Source organism: Megalobrama amblycephala, linkage group LG3 (genome assembly GCF_018812025.1).
Source record: "Megalobrama amblycephala isolate DHTTF-2021 linkage group LG3, ASM1881202v1, whole genome shotgun sequence".
Lineage (NCBI taxonomy): Eukaryota > Metazoa > Chordata > Actinopteri > Cypriniformes > Xenocyprididae > Megalobrama > Megalobrama amblycephala.
In genome coordinates this window covers 47,594,168-47,615,415 of record NC_063046.1, presented here as the reverse complement: position 1 = coordinate 47,615,415, position 21,248 = coordinate 47,594,168, and the positions used below count along the sequence as shown (strand labels likewise).

The following is a 21,248-nucleotide window of genomic DNA, read 5'->3' as shown; positions in this document are numbered from 1 at the left end:
TGTTATCATTGTCATCATAAATATCTTGTTAATTTATGGCAAATAAATAGGAGTGACAATAGAGCAATTGTCCAAAAGACTGATTTCAAAAGCAGGCAGACCTTGCACTGTTGTATCATCCTTTAATATGTTCAGAAGATGCCAAACATTTTTGGTTTTACTTTCCACCAGGAGAAAAAAAGCGTTTGTCTATACATTATAAATAATTCAGTAATGCAGGTGTACATCATAATTTTAATTCTAAAAAAAAGAAGAAAATAAATAAAATCTTAAAATTCTTTGTTGAATAATGTGTCATTGAATCGTATTAAAATGGATTACCTGTGACACCTAGTGGACTAATTGGTCCATTGCATTGTGCACAAGAATTTTAGGATTTAAGGTTTAAAATTTACATGACTAAATGAAAAGGTGATACATATATTTTTAGAAGCTGAAATGGCTCATCAAAATCAATATTTAGAAGTACATAAATGCTTCTCTCTCTATTTTTTTAACTTAATTATTCTAGATGAAGTATAGTCACCCAGTAATAAAAATTAGACTACATCAGGAGAGAGATGAAATTTATACTTTTCATTTTAATTTTCAGTTGAAAGCCCTAATGTTCATAGAGTGCAAATACATTCATAATGCTATAATGATCTTCACAGAAAAATATAAATGAAGCTGTCATAAAAAGATATTGCATGAAATTTCAAAAGCAGCAAATTCAATTCGATTTGCATCACATGGACAATCAGATACACATAGACGCAACAATTAATGGATAGCTTTATGCAGATGGATACATCTCGATACAAAGACATTCTATATGAATCCTGTTGCAAAAGAAACTATCTCTACATTATACAGGGAACTTGACAATATTAGACAATTTTTGGTCCATACAAGAAAAGTTTTTTCCCTCATAGTCACTGAAACTGCAGTACATTCAGCAGCTTCTTGCTCAACTTGAGAAGCGCATGCAGTCCGACAATGCACACACAAATACTTAGTAACGTTTGAAATAAACGTCAACGTCAAAATAAATAGAAAAGACCTGGCATACATACACAGACAGATTAGTGGCGTAAATGCCTGTATCGTTTATGCCATCTTAATAACATGCATCTGAATCAATTAAACCAAATCGGCACTGAGGGAAAAATGCATTACCGAGGTGATATGAAGCTTGAATTGCTACTATTTTATTGTAATGTGTTGACCTCAGTGTATGAGTGAAGTAAGTGGGCACTCAGGTTTGGGCGATATTGGCACAAGAAATTCTACTGGTCAAAGCAGCAGCTTAGGTGTGTGTGTGTGTTTGTGAGTGTTAAAGTCTCTCATAAGCACCTTTCATCTGAAGTTCTCCTATTATCAGAAAAAACACCACTGATATTAGGCAAAACTGTACACACAAACACACACACACACAGCTTGATTTACTGTATAGCATCTGGTACAAAAGGGCACATACAAACACACACACTCTCACACATACAACAAAGCATGTACAAATAGTTACATGTACAATATCTGCTAACAAACACTCACGCCTTTAAACGTACATGAAGACACATACACACGCAAAAGTGTTGGATGTTTTCTGTAGGTATGGTAAAGTAAACAAGCTCCACTCGCTCTCTTCTTTCTCCATGGCCGGTTCGGGATCAGATGAAAGGGTTCAGTGATGCTCCTCTGCTCGGGTAAACATTCCCCTAAGAGAAGAAATGGAAAACGCTCTTAACCCCTTTACACACACACACTTGTATGCTTACAGAAATAGAAGGTACATAGCCTGCCATTCAGTTAAAACTAAGTACAGTCTGCAAGATTTATGATATCTAGGCAGAAGCTTATTTACTACACCCGTTTTATTGACTCTTAGCATAGAAAGAGGATCATGCTTACAGTAAAAGGGTTGACAGACATAGGTCGTGGGACTTTGGGGACGGACTCTGGGGCAGGAAATGAGTTGAAACCTACAAACAAACAAGCCAACAGGATAAAAATAGCACACAAATTTCAGTTCAGATCAACAAAACGGCCTCTCACGTCGGTCATCTTGAGTTTTCATTTTGCAGTGTCTTGTCTTAAGCGCTAATTCCTTACTGATTCTTTTAATTGATTAGTGGACTATTTTAAGAACTGGTTTCGCTGCCATTAGGCAGATTTAAAGACTTAAGCTTGCTATACTTACCGTTCGCTTCCTGGTTACTAGACTGTTGGTGTGAAAAAGCACTTTGGGTGGCAGATGCAGGAAAAGAGACAGACTGAGGAAAGACAGCTGAGGAGGAGGCATCATCTGTCAATCAGAAAGACATGATGTCCTGAATGTTGAGTTCAGCATTTTTTAAACATGCAAACTGTCTTATATTTGCAAAATAAAGCACAAAACTATAGAACTTTTACTGTAACAGAATTGAACTTTTACTGTCTATCTGTCTGTCTATCTATCTATCTATCTATCTATCTATCTATCTATCTATCTATATATATGTGTAGATTGATATACAACCAGATGATCGATAGATAGATAGATAGATAGATAGTGACAGAGTGATAGTTTTGTTTTACTTTTACTATCTATCTGTCTATCTATCTATCTATCTATCTATATGTATGTGTAGATTGATATACAAGACGATAGATAGATAGAGACAGAGTGATAGCTTTGTGTTTTACTTTTACTATCTATCTATCTATCTATCTATCTATCTATCTATCTATCTATCTATCTATATGTATGTGTAGATTGATATACAAGACGATAGATAGATAGATAGATAGATAGATAGAGATAGATAGATAGATAGATAGTGACAGAGTGATAGTTTTGTGTTTTACTTTTACTATCTATCTATCTATCTATCTATCTATCTATCTATCTATATGTATGTGTAGATTTATATACAACCAGACGATAGATAGATAGATAGATAGATAGATAGATAGATAGTGACAGAGTCATAGTTTTGTGTTTTACTTTCTATCTATCTATATTTATCTCTTTATATGTATGTGTAGATCGATATACAATCAGATAGATAGATAGATAGATAGATAGATAGATAGATATGGACATAAAAGCCAGTTTTCATATATGAAAAGTGTGTTGAACTCAATATCCAGGACATCACGATAAAATGATAAATGTGCTGACTGCTAAAGACAAAGTGTATTATTTCCTCTACCACTTGGACTTCAGCCAACAATAAATCCAACAAACCACTCTCTTTGCATTGGAATTTTCCCAAGTGACATCACTGTTTGTGTTGGCTTTGAGATCTACCACTAGCATTTGTGGGAGTAAGCGCTTTGCTTGATTTATTAGAAGAAAGGTCTCGCAATAGTTCCACACGGGAACACCAGCAATATCCAATTAACAAATTCATTGCTTTATGGATTAAGTTCCTTTTAAGCCAAGTACACTCTGTCAGATTTATAGCATTGTAACAATGTATCCTTCACAAGACATAACTATGGGATTGTGTGCCACAATCAGATTAATGCTGACCCTTGGCTTTCAGTGGTCCATACTGGTAAATAGAAGGCTTGCTTAATCTTAGGTTGAGAAACTATAGGAGTTGTATGCAGTTCTTAACAGTGAGTTTCTGATTTACAATAACCGCAGTCCATAAAGGCATTTTATTGATATAGTAAAGGTACAAACTAATCCTAGTAGCTCAGTTTTTTTTGTTGTTGTTTTTTTTTTTTCTAAAAATGCAATTATACTGAATTGCAGTCTTCCTGTTTTCCAAAAGTCAAAACATGATGTGGGCATGGGCACATCTCTTACCTGAGGCTGTGCTTTTGAAGGGGTTACTAGGAGACAGAACAGGCTGGGTGCAACTGGCTGTAGAATTGAAGGGGTTTGGGAAATCTGAATCAGAGAGAGAAAAAGTGTTGTTATGAGCCACACACTGCAGAAGGTCTCTCATTAGCATGAACTGTACTTTGGATCAAATCCCTGTTCTGACTTAATTATTGTGAATTTACAGATGTTTCCATCTCAGAGGCTTTCTGAGGTCATGCTGTACGATCGTCCAAATGTTGCATGTCACACCCAAGCAGAGCTGGTTAGTAACTGATTACATGTGATCTGGATTACGTGATGAGATTCCAAAAATTGAGTACTTGTAATTAGATTATATTACATTTTAAATTACTCATCATCAGACTACAGTTACTTACAGTTTTATTGATTACATGTTATTCTCACAATAACATTCATAATTCATTGATTCTCCCTACTACTTCTTGTTTTTATGTTTTAAATTTTCCTTTCTATAAAAGACTACTGCTTATATATGCTCAGAAGGTCTTCCAGACTAGTGGAATTGCACACACAGACCAGCCATTAGTCATGTGATTATCACACAGCATTTGATCACTGGATTTACAGAAATCATTTCACTTTAAGAAATGTTTTCTCAACATTGGACGTCTAATCAGCTCCTGTAACACGATAATTAAGTTGGCTTGAAAAAGCCCACTTACTGATCTGCTATATAAACTTGTTATTATTCTTCTGACCGAAAATTTGAACACTGTCTCCTCCTAGAGCTTTAAAGCTACAACCACCAAACCCGGCTCAGACCTTCAGACTGTTCTGACTCAGGTTGCTATATCTTTTCAGACTGATCCGACTTACGGATTTTCCAAAAAATGCTGATCAAAACTTGGAAAAACTCCCATAGACTTGCATTGAAAATCTGAACACTCCATCAACCTTCAACTGTCAAATTCAAATCAAAACAAACTGAAGCCCATTAAACTCAATGAAGCTTCCATTCTGTGTACTATTACTGAGCCATTCAAACTCATTCAAACTCATAAACTAACTATCTATCTATCTAACTTAATAACTATCTAACTATCTATCTAACTTAATAACTATCTATCTATCTAACTTAATAACTATCTAACTATCTAACTTAATAACTATCTATCTAACTTACTAACTATCTAATTATCTATCTAACTAACTAACTAACTATCTATCTAACTTACTATCTAAGTATCTATCTAACTTACTAATTATCTAACTTACTAACTATCTAACTTTTTATCTAACTATCTATCTAACTTACTAACTAACTATCTAACTTACTAACTAACTATCTATCTATCTAACTTACTAACTATCTAACTTATTATCTAACTATCTAACTTAATATCTAACTATCTAACTTATCTAATTAACTATAGGCCTATAACTATCTAACTAATTTTCTATCTAACTTACTATCTAACATCTATCCAACTTATTATCTAATTAACTATATAACTATCTATCTAACTATCTAACTTACTATCTATCTAACTTATTATCTAACTTATTATCTAACTAACTATCTATCTATCTATCTTACTATCTATCTACACACACTCACATACTCACTCACTCACACTTACTTACTCACACATTTTCTAGCTTTTAAACTACTAAACTAAACTAAAATGCTTCAAACTTCAAGCTTTTAAAACTACTCCAAACCTTCTGGCTAGGCTTTTTAAAGCCAACTTAAAGTTTGTCTACAAACTTCACTCATCTAGTTATTTTTTGAATTGTCATTCAGTGAGTCATTTAACCATTATTACTGTCCATGTATTACTAACCATGCATTACTGTAATGATGTACTACTGGGCAGTCGTGGCCTAATGGCTTTCCAGGCGCCACAGCAAAAATGGCTGCCCACTGCTCTGGGTGTGTGTGTCCACGGTTTGCAGTGTGTGTTCACTACTCTCTACTCCTATTGTGTGTGCACTAACTTGGATGGGTTAAATGAAGAGGACAAATTCCGAGTATGTGTTACCATACTTGACCTTCATGTCACTTTCACTTGTTTTGCAGGGATTCCCCACCTTTTTTGTCAGCTGAACCTCTTTGACCTAATATATTTACTTGATGTACCCCCCTGAGAGTAATAAGTTAGGTCAATAATAATAATATTTAATAATAAAATTATGCTCACAGTTCTCTGATGTCAGTTAATGGCCACATGACATGCAGGCAAACAAATACAATATATTTTATTTTTATTTTTTTTATTTTTTTTATTTTTTATTATTATTTAAATTTATGATTTTTTTACTTAATAGCTTTTTATTAAAATCATGAACCCTAGTCTGGGAAACCCTTACATAATGTAATGCAAGAATGGAATATATTTTCTTTCTCTTTGTATTTTTATATCAATATGACAAGATTATCCTATGCAAATCAAATGTGATTAAATGAGTTAGGTCAAAAGTAATCAAAAAGTAATCCAATTATATTACCTTAAATGTGTAATGGGTTACATTACTAAGTAAGTCATGTCATTTGAAATCAGTAATCTACAATTTGTAAGTAATCTGCTCAGCGCTGCACCCAAGCTATAATGATAGATGAGGTTCTGTTTAAAAAACATGGGATATCTATTATTACTTGTTTACTCACAAATAGCTGCTTTAAAAAACCAAAGTCAAAGTCAAAATGTCATGCCTATTGTAGTTCAAAATCAGTTCTGGATGGATTAACTAAATAAACTAAAAATCCCTGCTGTGAATTGCTCACTTGCAAACGTCTGAGATCCAGATGTTGCCTCTGGAACACCTGGGGAGCTGAAAAAGAGAGCACAGGAGATTGAGGGAAACAGAAAAAGACAACACACTAGTTCAAAGAAATTAACTCTTAAAGCCGTTAACAAACATCTTAACAGTAATGTGGGTTGAAAAATCTTTCTATTTAGTTTAGACTGATGTGTGGTAACTAATTCTGTTCTATTTAAAGTTTTACCTTGCAGGCGTGGAACTTGAGGAAAGCCGGTTACCAAAGAGGGTGCTATACTGAGGGGGTCCATCAGAGGGAGCTGTTGTAATGGCTACAAAAGTGTAAAAGAGCTTGTCAAAGCTATATACCATATGTAGATTTCCACCATGCAACAGAAATGCAACAAAATGTTGTATATTATTTTGAGATCTTTATGGACTAGCTTAATAATTTATATATATATATATGCCCATAACGTTGTCTTACCTGTGACAGGTGTGTTGTCTGAGAACACTTTATCAAGCTGTGATAAGGCTGCATACTTATCCTGAGTGACAAGGGGCGGAGCAGCAGAACTTAGCGTGTTGTGGGCATGGCTTAGACCCCCAAAATCCAAACTCAGTGATTTAGGGAAGGCTCTAAATGCAGCTCCACCCCCAGTTGACAGAGTGCGACCTAAACCAATCAGAGAGGCTCTCTGTGATTATGCTCTAAATGCTTTTGCAATCAGTGTTGTTATTATAACCTAAAACTATTCAAAATAATTTTCATTAATTGATATAAAGCTGACATAAAATGAAATATAAATACTACATGAAAAACTTATATATAAATAAGTCAGACAAATGATATGGTACTATAGTTTTTACATTTTATAAAGAAGATTAAAAGTGCACAACTTGCTGACACAATACTAGAGTGATGTCAGGCTGTTGCTGTGTGGTTGCTAAGGTGTTCTAGGTGTTGTTCTAGGGGCATCATTCAGTGGTTGCTAGGTTATTCTGGGTGGTTGCTAGGCAGTTGCTCGCTGACCCAAGCCAAAAGGGCAGACGCTTGAGTCTCTATGATATTCTAGTCTCTAGATGTGGCTCATGTCCCTCCTTTAATTTAAGTTAATAGGATTTTCCTGCCTGTTTTTATTACCCGTGAGGCAAAAATGTACACCCGGTCACTTTGGGAAAAGTAATTGCACTTCTCTCCTTAAAGGGGTCATGACATAAGAAATCAAAATTGCCTTTATCTTTTGACACATAAGAGGTATTTGTACCATTAAAACATCCTGCAAATTTAATAGATTAACACATCCTCCTTCAGTATGAACAAAGCATTTATTTGTCAAGCTTGAAAAAAGGCTCCAGAAAAAGACATCGATGAATAGTTATACATCTTCGCACCTTTGACTTGGGTCAGCCACCAACTGGCATTCAGTTGCTTCAAGGCTGACATTACCCTACACTGAATGTGAGTGTCGCATCAAAAGCAAATAGAACCCATTATAATCACTGATGGCGTCTACACTAGCAATGCATTTTTATAAGAAAAATATCCATATTTATAACTTTTGTAGTCTATAATCACTAGTTTCCGGTGATGTCCGTCTGCCCGTTCAAGAGAGAGTCGAGTTCCGGTGTAGGATGTAGGAGTAGCGTAAGCTTAGGTGAGAATAGACACCTCTCGCGGTTCAAACAAATAGGGCTGGGCAACAAACTCAAGCTCCTCCGACATTTCTTTTTAAAAATTCTCGTTTTAGACTTCTAATTCGTGACCTGTGTTTTGTTTTGCTCTATCCTCTGCGCTTCCACGTTCATCAATACGTCATGTGTCAGGTCAAAGTTCACTCTTCCTCCATTACTTTTATGATGGATGGATGTGCTTTTTTGGGCTTCAAAATATCGGTTACTATTTACTCAAATTACAAAGCTTGGAAGAGCCAGAATATTTTTAATGTAACTCCATTGTGTTTGACTGAAAGAAGAAAGTCATATACACCTGGGATGACTTGAGGGTGAGTACATTATGGGATAATTTTCATTTTTGGGTGAACTATCCCTTTAAAGGAGCCACCCCTTAAAAACGGATCATTTCAGACAGAGGGTCAGAATGAGGGTTGAACTTCAAGGAACATATTAAAATAATAAAAAAATCTATGTCTTGACCCCTTTAAAGGGATAGTTCACCCAAAAATGAAAATTTTGACATAATTTACTCACCAAGTTGTTCCAACACATTGCGGTGCTGAACACAGAAGATATTTTGAAGAATGTGGGTAACCAAACAGCTGACGGTAGCAATTCACTTCCATATTATTTTTTTCCATACTGTGGAAGTTAATGGCTACCTTCAACTGTTTGGAAACCCACATTCTTCATCATATCTTCTGTGTTCAGCAGAGAGCTTGGAACAACTTGAGGACAAACTTGAAGACAAGCAGTTTTGCATAATGAAAATTACTAATTGTGTTAAACGATTACTAAATGATTGCTAAACTTTTGACTGCACTGACTGCCTGCTCCAAACACCATGAAAAACATTCTGCTTTTATGATACATTTTGTTTTTAGGGTGCCGTAGAACGTCTTTTTAAAAGATGTAATATAAGTCTAAGGTGTCCCCTGAATGTGTCTGTAAAGTTTCAGCTCAAAATACCCCATAGATTTTTTTAAATTAATTTTTTTAACTGCCTATTTTGGGGCACCATTAAATATGAGCCGATTTAGGCTGCGGCCCCTTTAAATGCTCACGCTCCCCGCCCACGGAGCTCGGCTTGCCTTAAACAGTACATAAACAAAGTTCACACAGCTAATATAACCCTCAAAATGGATCTTTACAAAGTGTTCGTCGTGCAGCATGTCTAATCGTGCAAGTATGGTATTTATTTGGATGTTTACATTTGATTCTGAATGAGTTTGATAGTGCTCTGTGGCTAAAGCTAACATTACACGCTGTTGGAGAGATTTATAAAGAATGAAGTTGTGTTTATGAATTATACAGACTGCAAGTGTTTAAAAATGAAAATAGTGACGGCTCTCTTGTCTCCGTGAATACAGTAAGAAACGATGGTAACTTTAACCACATTTAACAGTACATTAGCAACATGCTAATGAAACATTTAGAAAGACAATTTACAAATATCACTAAAAATATCATGATATCATGGATCATGTCAGTTATTATTGCTCCATCTGCCATTTTTCGCTATTGTTCCTGCTTGCTTACCTAGTCTGATGATTCCGCTGTGCACAGATCCAGACATCCTGCCCTTGTCTAATGCATTGAACATGGTCTGGCATATGCAAATATTGGGGGCGTACATATTAATGATCCCGACTATTACGTAACAGTCTGTGTTATGTTGAGATTCGCCTGTTCTTCGGAGGTCTTTTAAACAAATGAGATTTATATAAGAAGGAGGAAACAATGGAGTTTGAGACTCACTGTATGTCATTTCCATGTACTGAACTCTTGTTATTTAACTATGCCAAGGTAAATTCAATTTTTAATTCTAGGGCACCTTTAAATATATTTAAAATATAATATATTTACAAATTTTCTTATCCAAACCTGGAAATGATTCAAATCAAATCCATATTTTTCCATACTCCTGTAGTAATATCCTATATTGGCATGCCAGTGTATTCTACAAATAATTCTATACATTCTTTCACATCAACAGGCTACATGCAAGCACAGATGTGAGACAAAGCAGGCACTGCTCTGGGCGATTTTCTAAATATACCTTTACTTTAAAGCCTGTGCCTTTTTCATTATCAAAGAGCAGATTGTCTCTCCTTGACCTGGCAGAGCAGTGATGTAGGGCTTTGAAGTAGCTGGGTGGAGCATGTGCAGGACACATTCAGTATCATTCTGTGACTTTAGCATGGCACTGCTGGTATTTAGAAGCTCCGTCTGAGGCCATCTCCAAAGAGTAGTTTCTTAGCTTTTGTAGCTTGTTTAACTTTAGATGTACTGGCTGCATAATACTGTGGCCACAAACATACTGAATAGTGTTTATCTTGCATTGTGTCTAGCTTGGTCATTTGATCTTGATCTAAACCACTGGTTTACTGTTAACAGCATTATTCCATGGGGGTTCAAGTCTGCATACTGTCAGTTTTTTTTCCTCTGCTTCTTTCTCTCTGACACACTCACAGCCATCATATACACAAACCTTATACTGTATCTGCAATTACATCAACACTTTTTTGCCTGTCATGGCTGGCTCACTAAGCAATGCAGCCAGATGGTCTGAGATAAAGCTGAAGTGTCTGCAGTGCACAATCAGTCAGAATCACATATATCGTTTATGCGACTTACCTAAAGTAAAGCTGTTTTTGAAAGTGCTACTTGCTGTGAAATAAAGGATAAAGGAGGGAAGATGAGATTCAGCAAAGAAAGACTTGATAGACAATACATTTTTCTTAAAAAATGCAGAAATTTAGATATACAGTGGGATCTAAAATTTTGTGACTCCAGATTAAAATGCTTCGGTTTCCAATTTAAAACGATTTGTAATGCAAATTTTATTATAATTTTTGAAGTAAAAAAGTACATGATATACATTCATGTAAAATGTACATGAATTGTATAGTTTCATATTATTTTGTTTTTCCATTTGCTTAAAGGTATTGTTGGCAATTTCTGGCAATAGAAAGCTAGCTTTGAAAGCATAAGGGTCCACCCTCCTTTCCGAGGGCTCTCCAAAGCCACGCCTCCTTCAAAACACATGAACACGCACAGCCAGAGCATAGTCTGCAAAGCGTCAAGTTACCTCATGTCTCAAAGCACATAACATTACAATAATAATGAACGTAAACTACTTGCAGAGCTCTAGTTGTACCACCTGACTGCTGCAGATTCATTTCACTGTTGATAATGTTGCCATACAAACGCATAATTCCTATAAGAGTCTGAGGACGTGAACAGCTCCAGGTAGAATGTCACGGGTTATGTACTGACTTAAAGGTTTATTATTTAAAGGTTAAATTTGAACAAAAACTTTTAAATATATTACTATTAAATTTACATCCTAACTTCTCTTTGTTTTAAATGTTTTAAAATCCAAAAACGATTTGAAAAAGATTTTCAATGCAGACTTTTGGACCCCACTTTATACTTCATAGAACTGTATTTTATGTGACAGGCACAATATGTGTGTGAGGGAACAGTGTGTGTGTCTTTGTGTACCTGAAGGACGTGGAAGGGCTGGAAAGGAGGAGGGATGATTCTGGGGTCCCATTCCAGAAGATAATATTCCTGGCCTCTGTCTCTCCACACCACTTAACAATGTGTCTTAGACAGAAAGAGAGAAACAGGTGGAAAGGAGAGAAGAGGAGGAGAGAAAAATAAAACATTTAAATAAAAATTAAATAATAAATCACAGTCTAATGATGACTTGCCGTACAGTACATCTGTGTTATTAATCAGGAGAGACAAGACAGAAGGAGGGGGAAGGGAAGACAGGAAAAGAAGAAGGAAAAACAGAGTAAGGTAAGGAGGGAAGAGCAGAAGGGTAGATAAGAGCGTAAGAAGGCTGTACCTTTAATGGGATGATCTCTGAAGCTCTGTGAGCGAGTTGGTCTGGCAGTGAACACTTCAGTACGGCTATCAGCTGGAGAGACAGCAGGAGCTCTGTCCCATATTGACAACTGGGACTGCGACTGTGGGAATACACACACACATGCATATTAAAAATCAGATCAGCACCCTCGATATGACACATTTTTGGGGTAGTTTTCAGATCAGAGATGAAAGCATGTTAAACAGCTCAAACCGCAACCCTCCTTTACTCTCATGGTTTAATTTAAACGGCGCTGCTACAGTAGTAAATCAGAACTGAGCTCATAATGTAGTTCATGAAAGTGAGCTTTAATGCTTGTTCACTGATACGAAGCCTATTTGTGTAGTTGATTTTCCTTTTTGATGTATTTTCTTTTTCATTTATAATAATAATAATAATAATAATTTAGTTAATTTAAGGGAAATTACAATTTTAAAGTCCCCCTGTGGTGAAAATCTAGTTTTTAATGTTGCATGTGCAAGTCAACACCATTGCTGAGTATCTTGAGTATGCTGTAGTATCTTTAAAACTGCAGTGATCTAAAGACAGTTTCAAAAACACGATTTGAAATTGCTGGTGTTTCTTACGTCACAAACAACCTTGTAGCCAATCACGTCAATGTGTAATAATATTATTATTATTTTAAAAAATTAAGAAATTACATTAAAGTGTTAATTCACCCAAAAATGAAAATTGTCATTAATTACTCACCCTCATGTCGCTCCACACCCGTAAGACCTTCGTTCATCTTCAGAACACAAATTAAGATATTTCTGAAAAAATTGACAGCAAGTTAATTTACACTTTCAAACACCCAGAAAGGTACTAAAGACATATTTAAATCAGTTCATGTGACTACAGTAGTTCAACCTTAATGTAATGAAGTGTCGAGAATACTTTTTGTGTGCCAAAAAAACAAAATAACTTTATTCAACAATATCTAGTGATGGCCGATTTCAAAACACTGCTTCATGAAGCTTTACGAATCTTTTGTTTTTGAATCAGTGGTCAGAGTGTGTTTCAAACTACCAAAGTCACATGATTTCAGTAAACAAGGCAATTTCAATGGTTCATCACTGGGGGGTGTGACTTTGGCAGTTTGATACACACTCCGAACCACTGATTCGAAACAAAAGATTCGTAAAGCTTCGAAGCTTCATGAAGCAGTGTTTTAAAATTGGCCATCACTAGATATTGTTGAATAAAGTCGTTATTTTGTTTTTTTGGTGCACAAAACGTATTGTCGTCGCTTCATAACATTAAGGTTGAACCACTGTAGTCACATGAACTGTTTTAGATATGTCTTTAGTAGCTTTCTGGGCATCTGAAAGTGTTAATTAACTTGCTGTTAATGCAGGCCTCACTGAGCCATCGGATTTTATCAAAAATATCTTAATTTGTGTTCCAAAGATGAACAAAGGTCTTACGGGTGTGGAACAACATGAGGGTAAGTAATTAATGACAGAATTTCTATTTTTGGGTGAACTAACCCTTTAAGGGATTGATAATACTATTATCAGTCAAATAATAATAATAATTCATCAAGACATTATTGAACTTTTTTGTCTTTTCTTTTGTCTCTTCAAATCTTTTTTATTATTGGGCCTCCCTCTTTTCTTCCTCACCAGTGTACGAGTGGGCCGGGCAGTGGGGTTCAAAGGATGTCCCAGTGGAGGCTGATTCTGAGCGGGCCCATGTGGAGCTGGAACAGCCTGAACCCCTGGCCCCCATGGTGTCTCTGCATCTCTGCGAATCTTGCTTTTAGAGAAATGCCTGGAAAAACAAACACGTGTTAGTATTGCATTCTTTGACTTTCATCTATAGATAATGCAGGGAGTAGGGTTCAGTGCATGTATTAATAATTTAGTTTGATCCACACTGAAACTGACCACACTTCTTCTCACTCACCATTTCTTCCTCTCATATTTGTCCTGCAAGAACTCTTTCAGCTTCTGTGTGTCACGTGCATCAAAACAGCCATCTGTTTTGGGGTCAAATGTGCATAGCCAGGTCCTCCTTCCAACCTAATGCCCCCATAAACCAAGAACACAGTTAATCACCTTTTTAAGCCTCATTAAAGTTTATACAGCCTTATACAGGCTAATCTTCATATTGCATAGAGTACTTTCTCAAAGGAGATGTTTGCTAGGATTTTCATGTAAAATTGAGATTGTGCACCATTATTTAGAAAGCATTTTGCTTCTTTGGGGTTTGTGTTTGCAATTAACTTAAAAGCTTTATTATTACTGAACATTAATAGTTAATGTAAACATGTCAAACAGATAATGTTTGTTGCATTACAAGGAAACTGTGTGCAATATTATGTCTGAGGTATTAGACAGTGACCCAGATGCTCAGTGACATAAATTACAAATATACGTAAAACGGAGTCAAAATGACACGTATTTTTAGCATCGAATGAGCTTAGGTGCAATTTAGCAGGCTCAGTTACACATTGTGAATTGTGTATGGATTAGTGGTTATTTAGCCCTGTAGTTGAATTTATCATTCACTTTAATGTCACCACCAGCACTGATATTTGCTGTGCTGGTCTGTCCCTTCTCATATTCAACATACTTTACTGACAGAGGAGAGGAGGAATGAGTCAGAAGAATTTTTTGCCAGTGTTATACAAGCATAGCGCCCACCCTCAGAGCAACTGCAATGAGCAAGAATCCTGTAGTGCCAATTGTGGGTGTGAAAGTGAGTATGTGTGTGTTGGCTGGGGAGTGAAAGAACAGTGTCTATACTTGAACCCCATTCAGATTTGCTTACCAGAAAGGCAAGTTCAGTCACACACTCATGGGAAAACCAGCAGTATATTACGAACTAAAAAACTCTATCTATTTTATGCTTTGCCCACACACCATTTATAAAACTAAACGTAAGCTCTTAGTATTAAGCAATCTACTCATTTGCTAAGTGCAAAACTAAGTTAGCCTAATTTTGCAGTTTAAATGATGGAAGCCATCAAATGCTTTTAGTCTGTTCACAGATTGACCAGCTAGTTTTAGAAATGCACTTAGACGCACAAACACACAAGAAATACAGCCAAAAATAAACTGTGAAAGTGTATCCAGTACACATGTGGTGTTTTCTATTAATAGAATTTATGTTACACATAAGGTTGTTGATGGGTAAAATGGTATATAATATGTTTCTTGTGCTACATTATGTTCTGTTTTTTTTTTTTTTTGTGCAATTTTTACAATACATTTATATGTTATATATACACACGCACACACTCACAGGCCACTTTATTAGGTACACTTATTTAACTGCTTGTGAATGCGAATATCTAATCAGCTAATCACATGGCAGAAACCCAACGCATTTAGGCATGTAGACATGGTCAAGATGATCTGCTGGAGGTTAAACTGAGCATCAGAATGGGGAAGAAAGTTGATTTAAGTGATTTTGAATGTGGAATGGTTGTTAGTGCCAGATGGGCTGGTCTGAGTATTTCAGAAACTGCTGATCGACTGGGATTTTCACACACCACCATCTCTAGGGTTTAATGGTGCGAAAAAGAGGAAATATCCAGTGAGCGGCAGTTCTGTGGGGGGAAATGCCTTGTTGGTGCCAGAGGTCAGAGGAGAATGACCAAACTGGTTCCAGCTGATAGAAAGACAACAACAACAAATAATCACTCGCTACAATCGAGATCTGCAGAAGAGCAGAATGCACAACACATTGAACCTTGAAGCAGATGAACACGCTGGTGCCACTCGTGTCAGCGAAGAACAGGAAACTTAGGCTTCAATTCACAGGCTCACCAAAATTGGACAATAGGAGATTGGAAAAATGATGAATCTCGATTTCTGCTGCAACAGAATATTTTCTGGGGGATTTTCTTGGCACACTTTGGGCCCCTTAGTACCAACTGAGCATCATTTAAGCTCCACATCCTACTTGAGTATTGTTGCTGACCATGTTCATCCCTTTGTAACCACAGTGTACCCATCTTCTGATGGATACTGATGGATAACGCACCATGTCACAAAGCTCAAATCAGCTCAAACTGGTTTTTTGAACATGACAATGAGCTCACTATACTCAAATGGCCTCCACAGTCACCAGATCTCAATCCAATAGAGCACCTTTGGGATCTGGTGGAATGAAAGATTCACATCATGGATGTGCAGCCGACAAATCTGCAGCAACAGCGTGATGCTATCGTGTCAATATGGCCCACAATCTCTGAGGAATGTTTCCAGCACCTTGTTGAATCTATGGCACGAAGAAATAAGGCAGGAACTCTAAAGGAACTCGGTACTAGCACATGTACTTAATAAAGTGGCCAGTTAGTGTTTAAAGGGATAGTTCACCCAAAAATGAAAATTCTGTCATCATTTACTAACCCTCAGGTTGTTCCAAATCTGTATAAATTTCTTTGTTCTATTGAACACAAAGGAAGATATTTTTAAGAAATTTTGTAACCAGGCCGCTTCAGGGCACCATTGACTTCCATAGTAGGAAAAGAACTACTGTTCAGTTTAACAAAAACTCTTCAGTTTAACACATTCTTGAAAATATTTTTCTTTGTGTTCAACAGAACAAAGAAATGTATACAGGTTTGGAACAACTTGAGGGTGAGTAAATGATGACAGAATTTTCATTTTTGGGTGAACTATCCCTTTAACCCTTTCGCACGTAAGTTTTAAATATTCTGGCTGAACCCCCCCCCCCCCCTCCCCCCTGCTTGTTATGTGACACACCGCAGCACTGTATGAATCATAATCTGCTTTCATTTAATTTTTCCTTTGTTATTCAAAATATTCACAAATTTGTTGACTATAGCATGAAATATCTAATATTCCGATTGACAAATATGTGCAAGTGGATGTGTATTGCAGTTTAAACACCGCCATGTTAATTTGCGCCGCACAGAGAATCGGATCTGTTGGATTTACAACCCGTGAATTTATCCACTTCTCCCGAAATACATGAAAGTAAGTGAGTCGGTGAACTGGGGAAGAATAGAGTAAGCTTTAAAGTTACTTTCACAATGTGTATCTGATATGAATAAAACGTGTCGTCTAATTATAATGGAAAGGGTTGTTATTTCCGCTTCTATAGACATCATTGTGTATTTTACAAATTCTAAATATATTGTTTTGTTAGTACTCGTGTGTATTTAAATGTCTGAAATCTACAATAAACATGATTTGGTTGAAAACACTGCATATGTAATATATGAAAAGCGCTGCGCGCGTCCGTCTCTGGTTTAGCGCCAGCCAAAGCGCGCACGTACATTTGAATTTGGCAGTTGATCACGCGATGCACTGAACGTTCTAATCACACCGGTGTGATCGTACGTGTTAAAGGGTTAAGTCTTTTTTAATCATTTTATTTGTAATAACCAAAACGGTTCACAGTCATTTCCTAGTTGTTGTTTTTTTTTGGCTTTTTTCTTTTCTGCTTTTTCCCTTTAAGACTCCTATGTATGCCCTCTTTGCATGGGTGACAGGACTGTGCTACTTTGAGCTTTGGGTTTACTGTTTATTTTAGGGGTCAGGAATTTTTACCATTATGATGGCAAATAGCATGTTTCCCCATTGATTTCCATTCAAAAATAACCCTTTATTCTGATGAAGTACATTTTTTCCAAGCAAGTCTGCAATTTGCATATTATATAAATAATGTATTATAAAAAGTGATATATACAATTAACAAGCAGCATTTTAATCAGGCACCAAATAGAGTACCCTTTATTCGCTTTGTGGTCAAGAGGTGTAGAATTTTGCACAAGAAGAAATTTGGATTTATGACCCCCAAGTGGTTTCCAGATGTCTCCTGTCCATAAAAGTCGCATAGCATCACTTATGTACTAGTAGACCCGCCACTCACCTCGTTGCCATGGTTTTGCAAAAACTCCACTTCCTGTTGGGAGAAGGTTGTCATGGAAATAGACTTAACTCTGTGGGGTGGGTTGAGCCCTCTCCTGAAACAGAAACAAACCGCAAGCACAAACTGCGTGGTTAAACAAGAACCTGGAGTGAAGCGTTCAACGGGTTTGCTTTTATTTTTAATATAAATGAGTGAAACGTGTGAGAGTGTGACAGGGCTGTGAAAATGAGAGTAACCTCTTGCAGCAATAATTAAAAAAAAAACAGTGAAGGAAGAGGGCTGCATGTTTTTCTCCAGTGCTATTTTTTGTTCGTAAGTGCAGTTGCAGATTGAAATCGTGTGTAAACTGAAGTGGAATCACACCATTCCCTTGCTGACATGCAGAAAAACACGCTATATTGATGCCAAACCTGAAATCATGACGAAATGATACGTAACACAAGCGAGACTGGGACACGCCTGAAAATGACAAAGTAGTAATTACCGACTATCTTGAATGTAAACACAACCAGAAATCTCACTGACAGCTCTGCATTGTAGCTACATATTTTCCAGAGTTTGGTTGAATAACAGGCTGCCTATGAAATTCTTGACATAATCACATGCAGTTTGGTCTTATCACTCACAGCATTCCAGAGCACGACGTGCATACGAAGCAGCCCACGGTGATATCGATGTAAGTCACCCCAGGTTGGTTGCACTCGAAGCAGTGCTTGTTCACTCCCGTCTGGGCGAGCTCGCGGACCTTGCGGGCGCATATCTCCTGGTTGTCCCGGTGCTTTCGGTTCGACATGCTGGTGCCCTGTAGTCGCACACACCCCCTGGCCCTCAAGATGGTTGTGGGGGAGCCGTTCACTCGCCCACCGTTGCACTTTAATTCCCCCGCCGTAGTATGTTTCTCACGCCCGCATTCTGAGAGCGACTACGCGGCTGGTCGTCTTCTCATGCACTGAATTGAATTTTCATGAACAGAATCTTACATGCGTAGTCTCTCGTGGTCACGACTGGCCGGAGTTTTACAACCGCCCTGTTTATTTATTCATTGCTGCGGTTTTCTCCTCTGGGCGCGAAGAAAATCCGATTCTCGTCATTACTCTTCCTCGCTCTGCTGATTTCTCTCCGTTCGCACAGTATCAGATCGTTCGCGGCGCGCAGTCTCTCTCTCTGCTGTTGCGCACCCGTCTTTCCTTCCAGGGATTCTGGGGAGACTGCGAACAGAAACCAAGACGGGGACGGAGGAAGCAACTTTGAGTACTACAGTGCCTCTGGGGGCGAATAAACGCCGCGGGATAAGTAGGGACTAATCTGCTTAACAATATTTTGTTTATGATGGCTGCGTGGTCATTATTTTGTGCTTTATTTCCAGTGTTACCCAGCAACGTGAGATTTTTTTATCTTGGACACGAGTAGGTTTTATCACGCCCTTCTGTATGACGTTTGAAATAAAAAATGTGTTTATTAACTCTTTGCAAGAAGCACCCAAATCAATGCAGTGTCCATCATGGACCACGACTGAAAAAAAAAATGCAAAACCGAAAACACTTGACGAATTTTAAGTGAGTGCATCCTGTTGACACATTCTTGAGTTAAATCACATTAACGGAGACATCTCACCAGTTACACTGATGTAATGTTGGCCTGATTCCTGGTTTTGCAGTGAGTGAAAACACAGGATGCGTGTCCTGCAGTGGCAACTAGCTGCCGGCAGAGGTCACAGTTTTGCAAAACATAAATTTAGCTTCAATTTGGTTAACAGAAATTTTGTGGAACAAAAGTGGGCGTTTCTGTATTTGTGGGTGTTTTGAAACTGGTGGGTGTTTATAAATCATGCAATGAAAATGATCCACTTCACCTGACCCCACCCCCTAAACCCTACCCACACTCTGACGTGGGCAAATCAGGTAACACTCTCAAAAACACCCCTCTGTTTATGGCCTCGCCCACTGATCTGGTAACTCCTATTACTGTCCTGCAGAGACCTGTACTTGGACATTTTTGTTAGAATGTTCAGATGTTTATTAATTTCTTTTACAGTTTCTCTGACTTTTATGCTTTGTTGCCTCAAAGCATTATATCAGGGATAATTGTGATACAGAGGTAAATGTTTGCACAATCCACACTATTTTTAAACTTGTGATTAAAGATTACTTTAGCCTGTCTCTTAGATTACTTTATGTAATATACCAGGGGCGTTTCCTCCGAGGAGGCAAGGTAGGCAGTGCCTCCTCAAAAAAACTGGATGAGAAAATAATCAATATTACAAAAATAAAACAAAATTTGACATTAAAAAGTGTAAAAGTCACTCGTTTTTCTAAAGAAACACTGCCAAACAGCGACGCCCGCAGGTAAAGTTACAGTGGGGAGTCCGCGTCTCTTGTGCCTCCCTTCAGCAGAAACAAAGCAGAGCTCGCCTGAAATAAGGTCTGTGGTTAAAGGCACAGTATGTTTTTTTTTTTCGCCGTTAGGGGTTGCTAAACTCTTCAAAACAATAACAAAGGCGTAGATTGATGACGCGGTGAATGAGCGTGGACTCATGGAACTTGACGTCATTCTTGTGGATCTAATAATGTTTATGGCGAAATAATGTTTATGGATGAGTGAATGAGTGAAACATGACCGTGGTTTAAAGCAGGGCGTGGCCGAGAATCGCAGGCGCGATTGCTAATGAGAGACAGATATCAGAGCCACACGCGAGTCCCAGGGGATATAAAGGAATGAGGACATTTCATTCTACCGAACTACTCACAAAGCTGAAATACTACTAATACAAGTCAGTACTTGACAGCTTAAAATTGTTAGGTAACGCGGCACTGTTTCACTTGATATTGATATACAATATTGATCCTCGTTTTATTTCTCCTGTTGTCCCAAAGTTTGCTTGCCATGGTCCATAATGTTTGACCGAAATAACAACAGTGTGTCGCTAGACTGCAGCTCTCTCGTCTGTTGCCATGGTTACTATGCAGCACAAGGAAACCAGGGATAACGCAGATATTACGTCATTGACAGGTGACAAGTGACAAGGGAGGGATGGGCACTATTTAAAATTGTGAATTTCTCTGAATTTACAAATTCTTGGAAACATTTAGGATAATGTAAGTACACAGCTGAACAAAATATATAACACTGTGCAAGTGGTTTTTGGATATTTTAATATGAAAATCTTACATATTGTGCCTTTAACAAAGCCTCTAAATACTTTCACGTTTTGCTCTATGACATAAAACACACCAATTATAGCCCGCTTGTGATTTTTTAAACCTTTATTGTGTCTTAAAAACGGCGGTTGCTAACAAGTTGCTAAAAGGGACTACTTCCTTT

General features: G+C 37.3%; 1 protein-coding gene across 3 annotated transcripts; it reads right to left on the bottom strand.

Annotated features, from left to right (window-relative positions):
- Window positions 1–557: 557 nt before the first annotated feature.
- On the bottom strand, window positions 558–19,361 carry agfg2 (ArfGAP with FG repeats 2). 3 transcript variants are annotated; one of them, XM_048185796.1, is made up of 15 exons: window positions 18,554–18,695; window positions 18,338–18,386; window positions 17,928–18,021; window positions 13,986–14,101; window positions 13,703–13,850; window positions 12,057–12,177; window positions 11,705–11,809; window positions 10,835–10,867; window positions 7,008–7,196; window positions 6,768–6,852; window positions 6,546–6,592; window positions 3,782–3,865; window positions 2,183–2,287; window positions 1,894–1,964; window positions 558–1,700 (listed from the first exon to the last, which is right to left on the bottom strand). In XM_048185796.1, the coding sequence occupies exons 3-15, from the start codon at window positions 17,979–17,981 to the stop codon at window positions 1,653–1,655; spliced, it is 1,206 nt and encodes a 401-aa protein (XP_048041753.1). In that variant the 5' UTR covers window positions 17,982–18,021; window positions 18,338–18,386; window positions 18,554–18,695; the 3' UTR covers window positions 558–1,652. The 3 variants fall into 3 exon arrangements, with proteins under 3 accessions (XP_048041753.1, XP_048041751.1, XP_048041752.1); XM_048185794.1 differs by lacking the exon at window positions 18,338–18,386 and having other exon boundaries at window positions 18,554–19,359; XM_048185795.1 differs by lacking the exons at window positions 10,835–10,867; window positions 18,338–18,386 and having other exon boundaries at window positions 18,554–19,361.
- Window positions 19,362–21,248: the final 1,887 nt, after the last annotated feature.

What these genes read in the sequence shown, in the direction of transcription:
- agfg2 (XM_048185794.1), bottom strand. Translation starts at nt 18,720, where the DNA reads ATGTCGAACCGAAAGCACCGGGACAACCAGGAGATATGCGCCCGCAAG. An exon ending in CAGAGATCATCCCATTAAAG is followed by an intron (nt 11,810 to 12,056) that starts GTACAGCCTTCT and finishes TTTCTGTCTAAG; the next exon opens with ACACATTGTTAAGTGGTGTG. An exon ending in AGACAACACACCTGTCACAG is followed by an intron (nt 6,853 to 7,007) that starts GTAAGACAACGT and finishes ACACTTTTGTAG; the next exon opens with CCATTACAACAGCTCCCTCT.